The sequence below is a fragment of the Muscardinus avellanarius genome (genome assembly GCF_963383645.1).
Source record: "Muscardinus avellanarius genome assembly, chromosome: 4".
NCBI classification, from domain to species: domain Eukaryota; kingdom Metazoa; phylum Chordata; class Mammalia; order Rodentia; family Gliridae; genus Muscardinus; species Muscardinus avellanarius.
The window spans coordinates 1,123,823-1,143,147 of NC_137789.1; the positions used below are offsets into that span (position 1 = coordinate 1,123,823).

The 19,325-nt window shown below is 64.4% G+C and overlaps 3 protein-coding genes across 3 annotated transcripts; 2 read left to right on the plus strand and 1 right to left on the minus strand.

Moving 5' to 3' along the window:
• Positions 1-75: 75 nt before the first annotated feature.
• On the plus strand, positions 76-2,952 carry NAPRT (nicotinate phosphoribosyltransferase; the record flags this gene model as incomplete). Its single annotated transcript, XM_080693953.1, has 13 exons — positions 76-301; positions 375-502; positions 585-667; positions 796-926; positions 1,009-1,124; positions 1,312-1,508; positions 1,581-1,721; positions 1,954-2,038; positions 2,125-2,205; positions 2,281-2,383; positions 2,458-2,612; positions 2,698-2,805; positions 2,890-2,952. The coding sequence occupies 13 exons, from the start codon at positions 76-78 to the stop codon at positions 2,950-2,952; spliced, it is 1,617 nt and encodes a 538-aa protein (XP_080550079.1).
• A 1,268-nt stretch (positions 2,953-4,220) lies between these two features.
• Positions 4,221-9,763, plus strand: MROH6 (maestro heat like repeat family member 6; the record flags this gene model as incomplete). Its single annotated transcript, XM_080694649.1, has 14 exons — positions 4,221-4,472; positions 4,620-4,790; positions 4,919-5,073; positions 5,634-5,751; positions 5,847-6,031; positions 6,107-6,244; positions 6,352-6,466; positions 6,545-6,688; positions 6,755-6,928; positions 7,957-8,124; positions 8,337-8,456; positions 9,200-9,302; positions 9,384-9,449; positions 9,537-9,763. The coding sequence occupies 14 exons, from the start codon at positions 4,221-4,223 to the stop codon at positions 9,761-9,763; spliced, it is 2,136 nt and encodes a 711-aa protein (XP_080550775.1).
• Positions 9,764-15,238: 5,475 nt separating this feature from the next.
• On the minus strand, positions 15,239-18,575 carry GSDMD (gasdermin D; the record flags this gene model as incomplete). Its single annotated transcript, XM_080694144.1, has 9 exons — positions 15,239-15,481; positions 15,567-15,640; positions 15,739-16,074; positions 16,205-16,288; positions 16,580-16,633; positions 16,803-16,905; positions 17,093-17,261; positions 18,003-18,195; positions 18,359-18,575. The coding sequence occupies 9 exons, from the start codon at positions 18,573-18,575 to the stop codon at positions 15,239-15,241; spliced, it is 1,473 nt and encodes a 490-aa protein (XP_080550270.1).
• Between the last annotated feature and the right edge of the window lie 750 nt (positions 18,576-19,325).

Sequence of the window (19,325 nt, forward strand, 5' to 3'; positions counted from 1 at the left end):
AGGCCCGCCCACTTACTGGTGCCAGGAAAGGCGACCCGGCCTTCCTGCCCTGCCATCATGCCGGGAAGAAGCGGAATGGCGGCGGAACTGGACGCAGAAGGGTGCGCGGCTGCCCGGCCGCTGCTCACCGACCTCTACCAGGCCACCATGGCCCTAGGCTACTGGCGCGCGGGCCGAGCACAGGACCCCGCCGAGTTCGAGCTCTTCTTCCGACGCTGCCCGTTCGGCGGCGCTTTCGTCCTGGCCGCGGGCCTGCGCGACTGCCTGCGCTTCCTGCGCGCCTTCCACCTGCGCGATGCAGGTAGCCCCCGCCTCCATCGGGAGCCCGTCCCCAGAGCCCGCCCACCCTCCAGCACCGGCCACTCTCTCCCCAGACGTGCGGTTCCTGGCCTCGGTCCTGCCCCCAGACACCGAGCCCGCGTTCTTCGAGCACCTTCGGGCCCTGGACTGCTCCTCGGTGACGGTGCGGGCCCTGCCTGAGGGCTCGCTCGCCTTCCCCGGCGTGAGTGCGGGGCCAGTGGGCTGGCGGTCAGGGCGCGGCCTGGCCAGCAGCCAGGGCTCAGGGCTCACTGCCCTCCCCCCAGGTGCCGCTGCTGCAGGTGTCTGGGCCACTCCTGCTGGTGCAGCTGCTGGAGACCCCGCTCCTCTGCCTGGTCAGCTATGCCAGGTGGGCCAGCGGCAGGGCGAGTGCACAGGGAGGCTCTGGGGCTGGAGCTGCAGGCTCCAGGCAGCTACCCCCACTTGTGGCTTCCGGACCCTCACACAGGGGTCCCTAACACACACACCCTCGCACAGCCTCGTGGCCACCAATGCAGCTCGGCTTCGGCTGATCGCAGGGCCAGAGAAGCGACTGCTGGAATTGGGCTTGCGGCGGGCTCAGGGCCCTGATGGCGGCCTCACGGCCTCCACCTACAGCTACCTGGGCGGTGAGAGCCTGGAGGAGTTGGGGACGGGAAGGATGCCCTCATGTGACCCCAAGCCCCCAAGCCTGCTCCCTTCCTTGCCCAGGGTTTGACAGCAGCAGCAACGTGCTTGCCGGGCAGCTCCGGGGCGTGCCAGTGGCTGGGACCTTGGCCCATTCCTTTGTCACTTCATTTTCTGGCAATGAGGTGCCCCCTGACCCGGTCAGTACCTCTTCTCAGCCCTGCTGTGCTGAGAAGGCCCAGCTGCCCACACTAGCAGATGCCATCCTGGGCACATAGCCCCAGGTTCAGCCCCGGGAAGCTGGCCTTTGCCCTCAGACCAGGGCAGGTTGGCCACTCAGGCTCACACTGCACGCTGGGTCCAGCCTCCCGTGACCCTTCTCCACAGATGCTGGCTCCCGCCTCTGGTGAGGGCCCCAGGGTGGACCTGGCTGCCAGCGTCAAGTTGTGGCTGGAGCAAGTATGTGCCCACCTGGGGCTAGGGTTGCAGGAGCCGCACCCAGGGGAGCGGGCGGCTTTTGTGGCCTATGCCCTGGCTTTCCCCCGGGCCTTCCAGGGCCTGCTGGATTCCTACAGTGTGCAGAGGTGAGCCATGGGCACCCCCTGGGCTGGGCTTAACACGCAACTGCAGCCCTGACCCCTGGTGTCCGCCGGCAGGAGTGGTCTTCCTAACTTCCTGGCGGTGGCCCTGGCGCTGGGGGAGCTGGGCTACCGGCCAGTGGGCATCAGGCTAGACAGCGGCGACTTGCTTCAGCAGGCTCAGGAGACCCGCAGGGTCTTTCGTGCCGTGGCCGCCCGGTGAGTCCTCCCAGGCAGAAGGTCCTGTGGGAAGCCAGGAGAGGGCAGGGCGGGGAGGGACCAGGCCCCTTGCCCAGTGAGGGCTTGGGGTCTGGTTTCAGGGGCAATTGGGCAGGCCTTAGGAGATGAGGAATGGGGCCACCTGAGCTTGTAATCTAAGACCAGTGTGGCCGTGCCTGACAGGGCACATCAGAAGTGTCCGAGAGGCAACCCCAAACCCTGCCATGTCCAGATTCCAGGTGCCCTGGCTGGAGACGGTCCCCATTGCGGTCAGCAACAACATTGATGAGGAGGCGCTGGCCCAGCTGGCCCAGGAGGTGGGGCGGGAGGGGTGGGCAGAGGGTGGCTTGAAGGCCCCAGGTTCCACAGCCCCGGCTGGCCAGTGCAACCTCCTCTCCCCCAGGGCAGTGAGGTGGACGTCATCGGCATTGGCACCAGTGTGGTCACCTGTCCCCAACAACCCTCCCTGGGCTGCGTCTACAAGGTGGAGATAGTGTCTGGGCGTGGGTGGGTGGGTGGGTCTGGGGCACTGGTCCAGCCTTAGCAACTCTGCCTGCAGCTGGTGTCCGTGGGAGGCCAGCCTCGAATGAAGCTGACTGAGGACCCTGAGAAACAGACGCTGCCAGGGAGCAAGGCTGCCTTCCGGCTCCTAGGCTCTGATGGTGAGCCCCTCGGCTGCTCCTTGGTCCCCTCCAAGGCCCCAGTGCCCTCTACATGTTGCTCTTGCCCACCCCAGGGTCGCTGCTATTGGACCTGCTTCAGTTGGTAGAAGAGCCCTGGCCCCAGGCTGGGCAGGAGCTGAGAGTATGGCCTCGAGGCGCCCGAGAGCCCTGCACTGTGAGACCGGCCCAGGTGGAGCCGCTGCTGCGACTCTGGCTGCAACAGGGGCAGGTGACCGTCCCCCCCACCACACACCTGCATTTCCAGCCAGGGCTGACGGGGCCAGCTCGCCACCTTCTCTCCCTCCCCTCTGCAGCTGTGTGAGCCGCTCCCATCCCTGGCCGAGTCCAGAGACTTTGCCCAGCGATCTTTGAGCCGCCTCAGCCCCGCACACAAGCAGCCGCAGAGCCCCGCGCAGTACCAGGTGGGCAGAGGGCCAGCGGTGGGCACCCCGAGTGCCCTCTGCCTTGCCCTCAGCCACCCAGCAGCCACTCCTCTGTCCCTGCAGGTTGTGCTGTCTGAGAAGCTCCGGGCCCTGGTGGACGGTCTGGGTGGTGGAGGCCCCCTGTGAAGGCCATGGGTGGGGCTGCGAGGAGACAACAGGAGTCTCTCCTGTCCCCACAACGTGTCACGAGTCATTTGTTCGCCCGCTGCTCACCGGGCCTGGGACCTCCCTCGGCTGGGCTGAGGCAGGACCGGGGGTGCAGGCTCACCCTAGGCTGGGGGCCGGTCCATGGGGTCAGATCTGAGGCGGGAGCCTTGCGACCACAGCGAGAGGAGGGAGGGTGGTGGTGTCCACCTCAGAGCTGTGGAAGGTCTCTGCCAGAGGCAGGGGTGAGGTCAGAGAGCCCCAGCACGAAGACACTGTCCCTGGGCTCAGGGTCAGTAGAGAGGCCGGCCGTCCCTGCCATGGCTGCAGCCCTGCACACGCCAGCTTCTGTAACAGGCCAGCCAGGCCCTGGCCTGGGGCCGCAGCTCCTTAGCCAGCAGGGAAGGTGAGGGAGGGAGCAGATGCTGGGGCTTGGAGGGGCCAGCTAGTGACCTTCCAGAAGGGAGCCCGAGGCTTGGTGGGAGGTGGGCAGGGCCTGGGCCTCTCCCATCCAGGCCCCCTGAGGTGCTCAGGCCAACAAGGACGAGGGGAGGAGCCGGAGGAGCCCGATTGTCCGGGAGCATTTCCGCCTGCCAGGCATTCCGCCAGACCAGCTAACCCAGCTCCCCCGGCTCAACACCGGGCAGTGCCTACTGTGTGGTTGGCTGAGGACGGAGGGTGGGGAATTAGGACAGAGGCCCAATCAGGCCAGCCCTGGGGAGCACGCGTCCGGACAGAAATATGAGCTCATACCCAGGCACCCAGGGGCAACTGATCTCAGCCCTGTACCCAAACCCAGCCCCAGGGTCACCACCACAGGACTGGCCAGGTTTGCTCCACAGCTGGGATGCCCCAAGCTCAGACATCGTGAGGCACCTGCCCCAGGATGTCTGGCTGGGCCCCTAGCCTGCTGGGACCTCCTCAGGAACGTCCACAGCTGCCCGGGGCTCAGGCAAGAGGGGCTAGCATTGGGAGCAAGGGCCCTTTGCCCGCTTTGAGGATCTGCCGTCTCACAGGGCCCTGAGAGGCAGAGGCAGACCACAGCCACCGGGCACCCGGGGCAGTGACCCGCTCACAGGCCCACACCTGGACCGCTGTGCTTCCTCAGGCATCCCCAGTACGGGCTCATCACGCGCATGCGCGCGACACGCTACCCCGCCTGTCCACGGGCCGCCCAGGACCTGCTTCTAGGTCAGGCCTGGGCACGACTTCCTGGGAGGAGCAGTAGCAGGCATTGCTGGTGGGGCGCCATGGCTGGGGGCGTGTGGGGCCGGGGCCGCGGGGCCCCCGTGGGGGCCCTAACCCTGACAGCTCTAGCTGAAGGGATCCGGGCCGGCCGAGGCCAGCCGCTGGGACCCGCTTCCACGGGCCCTCAGCCGGGGCCCCAGGTACTCTCCGTCTCCGAGGCTGGGCCTGGAAGAGAGGCCACTGTCCCTACAACTGGAAGTGAGCCCTGCTCTCCGCACAGTGCCCAGGAGCCAGCCCCTGAGGGCCCCCCCCAGGTGAGCATGAGACATGGGCGCTGAGGGTGCGGGTTGGGGGTGGCCCATCTTCAAGCTCGCCTGGGCACAGAACCAATAGGGTTGGTGGAGCTGGGGGAGGCACTGGAGGGTGAAGAAGCTGGGCGAGGCTTGGGGACCTCTTGCCAGCTCACTCACCCTGCCCTTGCCCCCCAGAGATCCTGGGAAGAGGGGGCCCTCGCTGACCTCGCACTCTACACGGCTGCCTATCTGGAGGAGGCCGGTTTTGCAGGGACCCAGGCGACAGCGCTCACCCTGTCCTCAGCCCTGGAGGCCCGGGGGGAGCGGCTGGAGAACCAGGTTGGCCCCCATCACCCCCGGGAGCGCCCCCCCAAGAGGAGCGGTGGAGCTGTCAGGCACGCACGCCCCCTGCTGGCCGCCTCAGGGGTGCTGGCCGGAGGGAGCCTGAGTCTGTCCTGTCCACCCAGGTGCACGCCCTGGTGCGCGGGCTGCTGGCGCAGGTGCCCAGCCTGGCCGAGGGAAGGCCCCGGCGAGCCGCCCTGCGGGTGCTGAGCGCACTGGCCCTGGAGCACGCGCAGGACGTGGTGTGTGCGCTGCTGCCGCGCTCGCTGCCCCCGGACGGGTAACCACCTGCGGCCCGCCGCGGCCCCACGCGGCTTCCTTCCCCCTTCCGGCGTGGGCCGTGAGGGGCCAGAGCCTTGGAATCCCCTCCTCTCCACTGATGCCCCAGGCTGCCTCTAGCCAAGCCCCGCTGCCCGCGGCCTCTGGCGGCGCGCTGGGATCCTGCCTTGGGACACAGCCTCTCTCCTGGGTCACCCGGGAGACCAGCCTGGGCTTGCTCGGGCTGGGGCAGCCAGAAGGGCTTGGCCCCAAAGCCTCTAACTCGTGGGTTACTTTGCCCCAGACCGAGTTACAATGGGTTTCATTCTCTAAGGTGATTCTTTTACAATGCCAGGTCTGATTGTCGCTGACCCAACCGGGCTCCAAGTGGGCCCACCAGCCCCGGCGGCTGATGTCCAGGACGGCTCCGCTGTGGTCTGCAGTGGCCAGTTACCTTCCTCTCTGGGACTTGGGGGAGGGAGGTGGAAGGGAGTTACTTCCTCCTCCCTCTGCCCCGGACGGGACGCCCCCAGCTCCTCCTGCCCGGTCTCACGCGGCCACCCTGTCCTGTCCCCTTCCCAGGGCGGCGGCAGAGCTATGGCGCAGCCTAAGCCGGAACCAGCGTGTGAACGGGCAGGTGCTAGTGCAGCTGCTGTGGGTGCTGAAGGGCGCTGCGGGGCCGGAGCTGGGGGCACTGGCGGTAAGCAGCCCACGGCAGGGCCAGGGGGCATCAGGGGGCACCAAGGGCTGGTGTGGGGATGCCTGCCCAAGCCAGGTGGTTCACTTGCCATGCAGGCCACGCGGGCTCTGGGAGAGATGCTGGCCGTGTCGGGCTGCGTGGGCGCCACCCGGGGCTTCTACCCGCACCTGCTGCTGGCGCTGGTCACGCAGCTCCACGAGCTAGCTCGCGGGGCGTGCTCCCACGACAGCCCTAAGGTCTGGGCCCCGTCCCACCGGGGGCCACCGCACAGCCACGCCAGGTGAGAAGAGACGGGCGGGTGGGAGGGGCCGCACGTTCCGGTCCTCACTGTCCCCCCACCCGCCGCTGCCCCCAGCTGTGCGGTGGAAGCCTTAAAGGCCCTCCTCACCGGGGACGGCGGCCGCATGGTGGTCACGTGCATGGAGCAGGCGGGAGGCTGGAGGAGACTGGTGGGCGCACACACCCACCTGGAGGGTGTCCTGCTGCTGGCCAGGTGAGGAGGGCCCTGGGGTGCCGGGCGGGAGGGCGGGAGGACGCGAGCCCGGGCGCGGAGGGGCCAGGCCCCCAAGCGGAGGGACAGCCTCCATTTGCCCACCCCAGCGCCATGGTGGCGCACGCCGACCACCACTTGCGAGGCCTCTTCGCAGACTTGCTTCCCAGGCTGCGCAGCACCGACGGCCCGCAGCGCCTCACGGCGATGGCCTTCTTCACCGGGGTGAGCTGGCTCCCTGGCGGCGGGGGGCGCGGCCCCCGCCCAGCGGGCGCGGACTGAGCGCTCCCCGGGCCTCCGCAGCTGCTGCAGAGCCGGCCGACCGCGAGGCTGCTGCGGGAGGAGCTGATCCTGGAGCGCCTCCGCGCCTGGCAGGGCGACCCCGAGCCCACCGTGCGCTGGCTCGGCCTGCTCGGCCTCGGCCACCTGGCGCTGAACCGCGGGAAGGTGAGGCGGCTCCGGGCGGCCTGGGGCCGGGTCTGCAGGGCGCGGCCACCACTCGGCTCTCCGCAGGTGCGGCACGCGAGCACGCTGCTGCCCGCGCTCCTGGGCGCGCTGGGCGAGGGCGACGCGCGGCTCGTGGGTGCCGCCCTGGGCGCCCTGCGAAGGCTACTGGGGCAGCCGCGGGCGCCCGTGAGGCTGCTGAGCTGCGAGCTCCGCCGGCGCCTGCCGCCGCTGCTGGACGACGTGAGCCGCCGCCCCGCCCCCCTGCGCCCCCAGACCACCTTCCCCTGCAGGTCCCTCCCCGCCCCGCCCCGCCCCCCTGCGCCCCCAGACCACCTTCCCCTGCAGGTCCCTCCCCGCCCCGCCCCGCCCCCCTGCGCCCCCAGACCACCTTCCCCTGCAGGTCCCTCCCCGCCCCGCCCCGCCCCCCTGCGCCCCCAGACCACCTTCCCCTGCAGGTCCCTCCCCGCCCCGCCTCGCCCGGTCCCCCTGCTCCCCCAGACCACCTTCCCCTGCAGGTCCCTCCCCGCCCCGCCCCGCCCCCCTGCGCCCCCAGACCACCTTCCCCTGCAGGTCCCTCCCCGCCCCGCCCCGCCCCCCTGCGCCCCCAGACCACCTTCCCCTGCAGGTCCCTCCCCGCCCCGCCCCCCTGCGCCCCCAGACCACCTTCCCCTGCAGGTCCCGCCCCGCCCCGCCCAGCCCCGCCCCCCTGCGCCCCCAGACCACCTTCCCCTGCAGGTCCCTCCCCGCCCCGCCCCCCTGCGCCCCCAGACCACCTTCCCCTGCAGGTCCCTCCCCGCCCCGCCCCCCTGCGCCCCCAGACCACCTTCCCCTGCAGGTCCCTCCCCGCCCCGCCCCCCTGCGCCCCCAGACCACCTTCCCCTGCAGGTCCCTCCCCGCCCCGCCTCGCCCCGCCCCCCTGCTCCCCCAGACCACCTTCCCCTGCAGGTCCCTCCCCGCCCCGCCCCGCCCCCCTGCGCCCCCAGACCACCTTCCCCTGCAGGTCCCTCCCCGCCCCGCCCCGCCCCCCTGCGCCCCCAGACCACCTTCCCCTGCAGGTCCCTCCCCGCCCCGCCTCGCCCCGCCCCCCTGCTCCCCCAGACCACCTTCCCCTGCAGGTCCCGCCCCGCCCAGCCCCGCCCCCCTGCGCCCCCAGACCACCTTCCCCTGCAGGTCCCTCCCCGCCCCGCCCCGCCCCCCTGCGCCCCCAGACCACCTTCCCCTGCAGGTCCCTCCCCGCCCCTGACTGCGCCGCCCTCCTCCCCGCGCAGGCCCGGGACTCCGTCCGTGCCTCGGCCGTGGGGCTCCTCGGGACCCTGGTGCGGCGCGGCCAGGGCGGGCTCCGGGTGGGACTCCGCCGCCCCCTGCGGACGCTCGTGCTGCAGAGCGTGGTGCCGCTGCTGCTGCGCCTGCAGGACCCCAGCCCGGACGCCGCCCAGGTCAGCGCCTGCCCCGCCCCCGCTGAAGGTCGTAGGTCAGGGATGCCCCCTCGAGGTGAGACCTCAGAGGCTTCCCAGGCTCCTGGTCTTCCCTGGGGCTGCAGTAGTGAGCCCCGCCCTCAGCCCTGGGCTCCAGCCAACCCTCCTCCAAAGCAGCCCACCCCACCTCTTGAGCTTCCTAGACCCCTAACCCCGCTCTTTCCTCATGCCAGAGCTCAGAGTGGACCCTGGCCCGCTGTGACCAGGCCCTTCGCTGGGGCCTGTTGGAGGAGATGGTCACTGTGGCCCACTACGACAGCCCCGAGGCCCTGAGCAGAGTCTGCCACCGCCTGGTCAGTAGGGAGCAGGGTGAGAGTGAGGGATATGGTTAGCTGCCCACTTGGGCCAGGATTCACCAGGGTCACTCCAAGAGCAGCGTCTCCAGCCCAACCCAAATCATGGCGTCAGCCCGCATGGTGACCTGTAATTACACCTACAATCCCAGTACTTGGGAGGCTGACAGGAGGATTGTAGGTTTGAGGCCAGCCTCAGTAATTTAGTGAGACCTTGTAGCAAAATAAAAAATGAAGCCAGAGCCAGGTGTGGTGGCACACAGGCTTGTAATCTCAGCATTTGGGAGGCTGAGGCAGGATGATTTGCAGACAGCCTCAGCTACTTAGTGAGGCGCTCAGCAGCTTAGTGAGACTCTGTTTCCAAATAAAATATAAAATAGGTCTGGAAGTATAGCCCGGGGGTAGAAAGCCTCTGAGTTCCACCCCCAGTACACACACACACACACACACACACACACACACACACACACACACACAATTAAATTAAAAAAGAATAAAAAAGAAAAAAGCCGGTTGTGGTGGTGCACACTTGTAATTCCAGCATCCGGGTTCAATCCCCAGTACCACACAAATACATAAATAAATACAAGCTGAGGAGGTAGTTGGAAGGTAAAATGCCCTGAGTTCAACCCCCGGTACAGCACCATCATGCCTAGCACCGCACTGCCCTCCCAGGGGCTCCCTGGGGGACCCCTCTGTAGGCTCCTCTCCTAGGGCTGGCCTTCCTGTCCTTCTGTTCCCAGGTTCAGCGGTACCCCAACCACGTGCCCTGCTTCCTGAGCCAGACCCAGGGCTACCTGAGGAGCCCCCAGGACCGCCTGCGCCGGGCCGCCGCGGTTCTCATCGGTGAGGGTCCTGAGTCACATGCCCTGCCGCCCAGGGCTCTGGGAGCTGGCGGCGCCCAGAGCTCAAGGATTTGCTTTGCAGGCTTTCTGGTCTACCATGCCAGCCCCAGGCGCGTCCACCAGGATCTGCTGGACTCCTTGTTCCAGGGTGAGGACCCCGCCCTGCCCGAGCGCGGTGTCCCGGGGAGGGGCGGAGCGGGGCGGCCCTGCCTGAGCCGCGCTTGCCTTCGCGCAGACCTGGGGCAGCTGCAGACCGACCCCGAGCCGGCCGTGGCCGCGGCGGCGCACGTGTCCCGCCAGCAGGTGGCGCTGCTGGCCCGCGCCCAGGGCCGCCCGCGCCGCGCCCGCCTCCTGCGCCTCGCCCGCCGCGCCCGCCGCGCCCCGCCCGCGCCGCTCTTCGGGGACAGCCCCTTCCAGCGCCCGAGCCTGGCGGGCCGCTGGGGCTGCGCAGGCCCGCGCTGAGCCCGGCCGTGCCCAGCGTCAGGGCCCGCGGGTCGGGTCTGACTTAGGCTCCAGCCCCCAGAAGAGGCCCCACCCAAGGGCGCCCCAGCCTGCCCAGACTGCTGCCAGGCCGCCGAGTGACCGAGAGGGGAACAGCTGGCACTCTCCCCCGGAGCCCTCGCCTCTTGCACCTCTGGGTCCACCTGTCCCTGCTGGCCTGTTCTTCCAGCCCTCTGGAGTGTGCTCTGCACCCCAGCCGGGTCCTGGCACCGGGTGTGGGCAGCATGGCCTCCTAGGCAGGGGCTGGTGAGGACACTGAAGCTGGTGCCACCCTAGCAGCCCTACCCCTCCCTGGGCCTCCACCTCCTGCCTGGCCTCAGCTGTCCAAGCCACAGTCTTCCGGCCACACCAGTTGTCGCCATTCTGCGTCCGTGCTCGTGTCCTGTGCTGCAGAGGTGCTGGCCTCCCGGTGCCCACACCCACTGTTCCCCCTCTGCTAGCCACTGCCCCAGCCCTGCTCACAGCGGCTCCAACCATGGGGCCCTGTCTGGAAGCTTCCAACCTTCCTGGGGCTGGCTTGTTTGGATTACTCCTGTGGATTGAGGTGTGGGGCGCAGGCACCCCACTACCAGACTGAGCGTGGATGCCCTCACTGGACAGACGGGAGAGGCCCTTCTGTGGCCTGCCAAAACGTGAGGTCGCTGCTGCAGACAGGCTCTTGCCTGGGGTGCCCTGACTGATGCCTGCCTTGAGACGTCCTGTTGCCCTTCAAGGCCTCTGAAGTGCCTCCTCCTCTGAGCCTCCTTCCTCTTGCAAGATGTCCACAGCCTGGTGAAGTGGAGGCCATTCCTGTAGGAGCAAGCATGGGGTCTTGCCACTCCTCTCTCCCTGGCACCCACATAAACAGTATTTAAAATAAACACACAGAGCCAGAAGTGGTGGTGCGCAGGCTTGTAAGCCCAGCATTTGGGATGCTGAGACAGGAGGATCAGGGTTAGCAGACAGCCTCTGCTACTCAGTGAAGCCCTTTGCAACTCAGTGAAACCTTGTTTCAAAATATAGAATAAAAAGTAGGGCTGGAAGTGTAGCTGGGAAGTTGAATGTTCCTGGGTTCCATCCCTGGTACCACAAAATAAAATAAAATAAAATACAAAACAGCCTGGGGGTGTAGCTTAGAGATAGAAGGTCCCTGGGCTCAATCCCCAGTACCACAATCAATAAAATGAAATAAAGTACACGTGACCTGCAGGGATTGGGCATCTGTCCAAGGATATAATTATGAGCAGCAGGAAGGATTGGGAGTCAGTGCAAAGCAGGTGAGGGCCAGCTGGTGTCAGGTTCAAGGTCAGCGGCAGGTGTGGCCAGGGGCAGGCCTGGTGTACCCTGGGTCAGAGGAGGAGTTTGCTGTCATCTGGTCCCCTGAACTGATAGGGTCAGACCTCCATCATGACTGGTATCAGACTCTGTGTGTGTGTGTGTGTGTGTGTGTGTGTGTGTGTGTGGCACCTGGGATGGAACCCAGGCGCAGTCTACCTTTGAGCTATACCTCCAGCCCTGTTTATTTTTATTTTTTTATATTGGTGGTACTGGGGGTGGAACCCAGGGGCTTTTTTACCTCTGTGCTATACTCCCAGACCTATTATTATTATTATTATTATTATTATTATTTTTTTTTTTTTTTTTTTTTTTTTGCAGGTCTGGGGATGGAACCCAGGGGCATTCGTCCTCTGAGTTACACCCCTTGCCCTATATTTTATTATTCTGAAACAGGGTCTTACTAAGTTGCGGAGGGCCTCACTAAGTAGCTGAGGCTATCCCTGAACCGTGATCCTCCGGTCTCAGGCTCCCAAATGCTGGGATTACACGTGTGCACCACCACACCTGGCCTCTCACAGACCTATTTTATACTTTTTATTTGGAAACAGGGTCTCACTAAGTTGCTGAGAGCCTCACTAAGTAGCTGAGGCTGGCTTTAAACCAGTGCGATCCTCCTGTCTCAGCCTCCCAAGCGCTGGGATTACAAGTGTATTCCATCATGCCTGGTTTTATTTATTTATTTTTTTTATTTGTTGTGGTACTGGGGGTGAACCCAGGGGCTTTCTACCTCCAGACTATACTCCCAGCCCTATTTTATATTTTATATTTTATTTGGAAACAGGGTCTCACTAAGTTGCTCAGAGCCTAAGTAGCTGAGGCTGGCTTCGAACCTGTGCAATCCTCCTGTGTCAGCCTCCCAAGCGCTGGGATCACAAGCGTGCGCCACCACGCCCGGCGGATTGTTTTATTTTGAAACAGCGTCTCCTAGGTTGATGAGTCTCACTGCTTGCTGAGGCTGTCCTCAAACCTGCAGTCTTCCTGTCTCAGCCTCCCAAGTACTGGGATTACAAGTGTACACCACCATTCCCAGCTTTTGGTTTTTGTAGTACTAGGATTAAACCCAGGAGGCACCATACCACTGAGTTACATCCCCAACCCTTTATACTTTTATTTTGAAACAAGATCTAAGTTGTCCAGGCTGGCCTCAAACTTGCAATCTTCCTGCCTGGGCCTCCTGAGTCTCTGGGATTCCAGGCATGTGCCACAGTGCCCGTGAGGCGCTCTCTGTGGTGGGGCTCAGGGGACACGGGAGAGCCGAGGGCCTGGGTCTTTGTGGGTCCAGAGTCAAGGAGTGGTGCGTTCGCTTGGACCCTCCAGCACAGACGCCAGAAGGGATTAAATATACAAGAACAGAGGCAGTGTCAAATGCTTGTAATCCCAGGACTTGGGAGGCTGAGACAGGAGGATCACAGGTTCACAGTCAGCCTCAGCAATTTATTGAGGTCTTCCACAACTTAGACTTGTTTCAAAATAAAGAATAATTAAAAAAAATAGGGTTGGGGGAGGTAGCCCAGAGGTAGAATGCCCCTGGGTTCCATCTCCAGTACTGCAAAAAAAAAAAAATAATAATAAAATAAAATAACAACAACTAGGTGTGGTGGCACAGGCTTGTAATCCCAGCATTCAGGAGGCTGACACAGGTGGATCACAGTTCACAGAAAGCTTCAGCTTCTTAGTGAGGTCCTCTGCAACTCAGTGAGATCCTGTTTCAAAATAAAGAATGAAAAATAGGGCTGGGGGTGTAGCTTAGAGGTAGAAAGCCCCTGGGTTTCATCCCCCAGTACTGAAAAAAAATAATAACAAAATCTGGGTGGTGCACACTTGTAATCCCAGTACTTGGGAGGCTGATACAGGAGGATCACAGGTTCGAAGCCAGCCTTGACAACTTGGCGAGGTCCTCTAACTTAGTGAGATCCTATTTCCAAATAAATAAAATTGGGTTGAGGGTTTAGCTTGGAGGGAAAATGCCTCTGGGTTCGATGCCTAGTGACACTAATAATATAAATGGTAATAATAATAATAAAAATAGAGCTGGGGTGTAGCTCAGAGGCCGAATGCCCTGGCTGCTGGCAGGCAGTCTGTCTATTTCCCTAGGCCTGTGTGGCTCTGTGGTGCCTGCCCGGCCTGCCTGGCCCCGGCCTGGTGGCTGGCAGCGAGCTGCACTCCTGCCAGGGTGTGGGGTTCACGTAAAGCAGGCACGGCCTCTGAGCATGACTGCCCTGGACTTCTCTGCCGGAATTCCAGGAAAGCTGCAGGTAGCCAGCAATACGGCCCCTCTGTGGCCATGCCGTAGCTCCAGGTCAACCTGCCCCTGCACAAAGCCCCTGTCATTCTCCCAGCTGAGTGCTGGGCGCTGGACCCTGCCACACGCACCTCCTTTCCACAAGGCCAAGCCTCTGGGGCAGCCAGTCTTGTTCCGGTGTTGGACTGCACTCAGGTGGGCCTGTCACTGAACGCCTCACCAGCGGCCCCATATCCAGAGACCAGCTGGACCTTCCAAATGGGGCTCAGCGAGGCTGGCAGGACCTTGCTGTGGCCTGGCCTTGAGGGTCCTGGGGCCTCAGGGGCGGTGCTGGGATTTCCGCTGTTCAGCCCCTTCTCGACATGGGCTGTCCTCAGCCCATTGGTCATGTTTTTGTTTTGTTTTCTTGTTTTTGGTGGTGGTACTGGGGATGGAACCCAGAGGCCTTTTACCTCCGGGCTACACTCCCAGACCTATTTTTTTATATATTTGGAAACAGGGTCTCTTAAACCAGCTGAGGCTGGCTTCCAACCTGTGCGATCCTCCTGTCTCAGCCCCCCAAGCGCGGGGACTACAAGCGTGCGCCACCACGCCCGGCTTCATGGTTTTGTTTTCAAGCCATCTGAAAGACGGCTTTCAAAGGTCCATGGGCCTCAAGATAGCGGAGCTGCTTCATCACGTGTGGAAGCTGATTCTAGGAGGTTTCTGTAACTCAGACCTCAGATACTTGAGTTTATTTTCTTTTGGTGGTACTGGGATGGAACCCAGGGTTCCTGGAGCTACGGCATGGCCACAGAGGGGCCGAATCGCTGGCTACCGGCAGATTCCCTGGAATTCTAGCAGAGAAGTCCAGGGCAGTCACATTACCTCTAAGGTACACTCACAGATCTATTTTATATTTTATTTAGAAACAGGGTCTCACTAAGTTGCTGAGAACCTAAGTAGCGGAGGCTGGCTTCGAACCTGTGCCATCCTCCTGTCTCAGCCTCCCAAGCTCAGGGATTATGAGCGTGAGCCACCATGCCCGGCTCGATACTTGGGTTTCAATATTAATCTCACTGTCCAGCTTTCTTGGGTGTCTAATGCCCCGGCCACGGCAGAACCTACCTCCCCTTCTCCTTCTAGTTGCTAATCATGTGCTGGGGCCGAAGGGGACGCCGCAGCTTCCTCTACCCCTCACCAAGCTTAGTGAGGCTGGACTGCACACTCGGTGGACTGGGGCACCCACTAGATAAAGACACACCTCCTGGCCCGCACACTCCCTCCCAGGGGCGGCCGTAACGCCCTGGCTACATCATCATGCCCGTCTCTTCCTGGGCATGGGGCTGCAGGCCCCTCATCCTTGCAGGGGTGAACCCCTGTGCTCTGAGGCCTGTTGACTTCCTAGGGACCTGCAGCGCAGGGCCGGGGAGCCTCCTGTCTACAGAGACGCCGCCCTCTGAGCTAATGGATCTGGGAACAGGTCGAAGGCACTTCTTCAGGACAGGTCACCCCTTGCTCCTCCGAGTCTGTCTGCGGCTGCACCCCTGCAGCCAGTTCTGCTACCACCCTGTTGCCTGAGGCAAAGGAGCCTTCTGTTCCTGGTACAGGCCGGCCATCTACCTCACCTCCTCCGCTTTGCCCATCTTCACAGGCAGGCAAGCATGCCGGAGGCAGGCGTGTGCCTAGGTTCAAGTCCAGGGTGAGCGCGCCTCAGTCTCCTGGTGCGGCAGGAGCGAGAGGCTAGGAGGCACCTGCAGTGGCCCGCCCTCCAGCCCCACCCCTACCCACCCTGCTGGCCAGGGCCCTGCAAGGACTCAGTGCCCACCCTTTCCTTTGTGCATCTCATTTATTGACGAGCTGTGGTGGAGATGGGCACACAGCGCACGGCTCGCAGGCTAGCAGGGGGCCTGGCTCAGTTTGGACAGCAGAGCCAGGGAGGCGTAGAGTGCACACGTGATGCCCCGGGCCTGGGGCTCCCAGCACACCTGGGGCGCGCCCACTTGCAGCTTCAGGCCACATTCTTCCAGCAAGGCCCAGGCTGGCACCTCCTCTCCCCAGCTGCTCCCAAGGAGCCCGGGGGGCCAGGATACAGCGACCCGCTCCCGCCACGGGGTGCTCTGCTGCAGGAGCTGCTCCACCTGCGGGTCAGGGTAGGAGGTGGTGCTTGGGGAGCCTGAGCCCCAGGGCGGGCGGTGCCTGCCCCTACCCGCTGCACCCTCTCACCAGCGTGAGCTGCCCCGACAGGGCCCCCGCCTCCAGCACCTCAGCCAGCAGCTCGCACTGCGTCTCACTCAGTACTGGGGAGAGACCTGGGCTGAGGGGGCTTCTCTTGAGCCCAGCAGGGACGCTGGCTCCTCCCTCCAGTCCCATACCTACCTCCCCAGTGGTCACTCACCGGTCAGTGCCCCCAGCAGGTAGAAGACAGGGGCGGCAAGTTCTGGCACCAGCACATGGGAGGGGAGCACCAGGCAGTCGAGGACAGCACCTGCGGAGCCCCCCAGAGGCTCCGCGTGCCCGCTGCAGCACAGGCCCCACCCTCCCCTTGCAGCCCCACGCAGTGAGGCCTCTAGGGCGTGCAGGGCCGCCTGGTCCCGCAGGACCTGCCCCAGGGCCCCCAGCAGCTGCCGCCTCAGCCCGGCCTCCAGGCACTCTAGTTCCTTGGAGCCTGCCTCTACCTCTGCCCGCAGGCCCTGGAAGTCTTCAGTGACCTCCCGCTCTTCAGGTATCCCATCTGTGGGGACAGAGGGCTGGCATTGCCCGGTGCCCGCAGAGCTCTGGACAGCCCCAGTTGAGAAGGGCTGACCGGGGGGGGGGGCGGGAGGAAAGCCCATGGGGTCCCACGGCTTCCAGAGGGTGCAGACCTGAGAGGTTCTTGAAGCGATCACCGAGGGACCGCAGCAGAGAGAAGAGGTCAAGGCTGTCTGAGTTGCTGGACACCTGGGGGTCTGGACAGAGGCATGATGCGGGGAGGGGGGCAGGGCTGCTGAGTGCCAGGGTGGGGCCCGAGCCAGAGGGGTGTGCGGCCTCCCTGGGCCCTCCAGCCCTGCCCCCCAATATGGGCAGCCCAGGCCATGGTGCACGGTAGGAGGCCACGCAGGCCTGGTGTCACCTGACTATCCGCCGTGTGTGGGGTGGTGGGCAGGGGGCCCCCGCAGGAGGCTGAGCAAGAAGGCCTTGATGGCCACAGATGGCCTCGTTTCCCTGGGACAGGAGGGGCAGGGGTCCTCGGGCCTCACCCGTGGAGGGCAGCGGGAAGGTCCTCTGTTTCTCCTCTGGGAGGAGGAGGATGTCTGGCAGACAGGGGGAAGCAGGTCAGCATTCCCTCCCCCACAGGGTCCCCATCCAGTGAGGCCAGGCGAGGAGCCGTGCAGCCCAGGCCCTGGCCAGCCGGTAGCCCTCCCAGGCCAGCTAGCCCTCCTGCCCCTCTGCCCCAGGCCCAGGCACCACAGCTTAGCTCACCCCAGTCAGCATCAATGACCAGCTGGGCCACCCTGAACGCAAGGATGCTGCCTGCAGGGATGGTGACGGTTTTCCTCTGACTCAGGTGGCCCTGGCTCTCACCCTGAGGGATGGATACAGGGTGAGGGTTGGGTCTGGGCACAGCCGAGGGGCACAGGTGTGGGCTGGGTGCTAGTGACGGGCATGCTGCTGGCCATGGCCTGGGCTGGGGCGGCCTGGCTGGCTGGCCGAGTGTAGGGCTGTGAGCTGTTCCTGCTGCTGCCTGCCTGCCGCCGGGACTGGCCACGCACCTGCAAACACATGGTTCCAGGCAGTGCAAACTGGCCCGAGCCCTCCTGCTTGGAGGTCCGGGTGACCTTCACCGTCTCCTGCGTCTGCAGCACCTCTGTCACCACGTATACATTGTCCCTGCGGCTCCGCAGCTGCTGCAGGATCTTGGGCTCCGGCTTCCGCAGGCACCTGCAGGAAGCTCACAGGGTGTGCCCGCCACAGACTGGCTTCCCTCCCCCTGCCCAGAGGTGGGTGGGGTGGCACTGGCACCTGGACCTGAGGATGCCAGCCACGGCCATCCTCTCCGGAGGCTCCCAACAGTGGCTTGGCAGGTGTGGGAAAGAGGGACAAGCTCCATCTGGGAGAGGTGGACACTGACCCCTGGAGGCGTCCTCCATCCTCTACTCTCCACCACAGGCCCATCCGTTTCATTTCCTTTTCCTTTCTTCCTTCCTTCCTTTCTTTTGTGGGTCTAGGGATGGAACCCAGGGGCATTCTACCTTCGAGCTATTTTTTATTCTTTATTTTGAAACAGGGTCTTACTGAGTTGTGAAGGGCCTCACTAAGTAGCTGAAGCTGTCTGCGAACCGCGATCCTCCTGTCTCAGCCTCCCGAATTACAAGCGTGCACCACCACGCCTGGCTCATCCCTTTTTCAGAGCACCTTGAGGCTCAGTCTGAGCCCCACAGCCCTGGACCCTGCTTGGACACCAGGGACCTGAAGATATAGTCCTGGCGGCTGAGCCCCAGGGGACCTGCACAGCTCCTTCCCAGACAATCAGCGCGGCCGCGGTGCTGTCTTGCCTCTTGGACTTCCCTGCTCTGTGCCATAAGCGCAGCTGGGCCCCTCCTGGTTCCCGGGACCCGGTGGCCTTCCCAAGAAGGTCGTGGCTGTATGGGGCCACGGGCCCTCGCACCCTCCGGGGCTCACCTCTCCTTCTGCATGGTCTCCCAGATGCTTGGGTCCACGCGCAGGGTGCACACGTTCATGGAGGCACTGGAACTGCCAGACACCATGGCCCCACCGGAGATCCTCCCTTGTCCTGGGGATGCCAACTCCATGCTGCCCTGAAGCTGCCCGTCCACCATATCAGAGAAGTGGAAAGGGCCGCCACGCTGCAGATCTGAAGCAAGACCAGACCTGAGGCCCTGCCCACAGGCTACTGCCCTGTCCTGCCCCCAGGGCAGGGGGAGCTTTGCAGAGGTCCCCCCTTGGAACCAGAGCAGAGGGCCGCAGCTGGAGGGGCTGGGCCCACTCCTTTGCTCCAGCTGGCCCTGGGGGTGTACCTGGTTCCGGGGCGTCAGGCGCCAGGATGTCCCTGATCGACAGGTTGACACAGCTGTACCGCGGGTTCCAGAACCAGGAGCTGCGCGGCTTCCTGCTCAGCAGGCAGTAGGGTCGGAAGCTGCTGGAGTTCCGGAGGCTGTGCACTGGGGTGAGCTCCCCGCTGTGGTCCAGCTCCCGGACCACGCTCCGAACCACCCCCTCGAAGGCTGACGGCATGCTTCTGAGGAGGGCCAGTGTGTCAGTCCCTACTCCAGAGTGGCCCTGCCTGCTAGACCAGGGATGTCTGTCGTGGCCGGCAGAAAGCCCCTGCTCCTGGCCACTACTTAACCCAGAGACAGTGTGCACCTCGGCTCTCCAGCTTAGGCCATCCACACCATGTTCTGCAGCCACCCGGGGCTCTAGTGCTGGGGGCAGCCCCTGGGCACCTGCTGAGGGCCTCAAAGCCTTGTCAGCCCAGCATGGTTTAGGGCTGCCAGTGATGGAGGGCTGGAGGGATGGGGAGGAAGCCTCTAGCCTTGGCACAGGTGTGGATGGCCAGGCCAGCCAGGGGCCCGGCTGTGTCTTCTGGGCCTTGTCTGTGCCCAAGGCTCATAAGCCACCTGTCCAGGGCTGAGGCTGCGGGAGTCAGGAGCAAGAAAGGCCTGGCTGGCACGGAGAAGCAGGCCCCGCCCGAGGGCCCCAGCGCCAGCTGAAGCTGGAGGGTGGGGCAGGAAGGCATGGGGGCCACAGGGCAGCAAGGGGCCTCGATCCTGGAGCGGAGCCCAAACCCTGAGGCTGGCCCCAGTGCGGGCCAGCGGGCAGCCTTCCCCTCTCCTCTCCACAGGGCTTCCGGGAGGGCCCCATCCCCACCCTGCCGCTGGCGGCTGGCCCGCCCTGAAGCTCCCCAGCACCGGGAGGGGCGGCGCGCAATCGAGGGTGGGGGCGCAGCTCACCTGGCCCTGGGTGCTGAAGCAAAGCCACACCTTC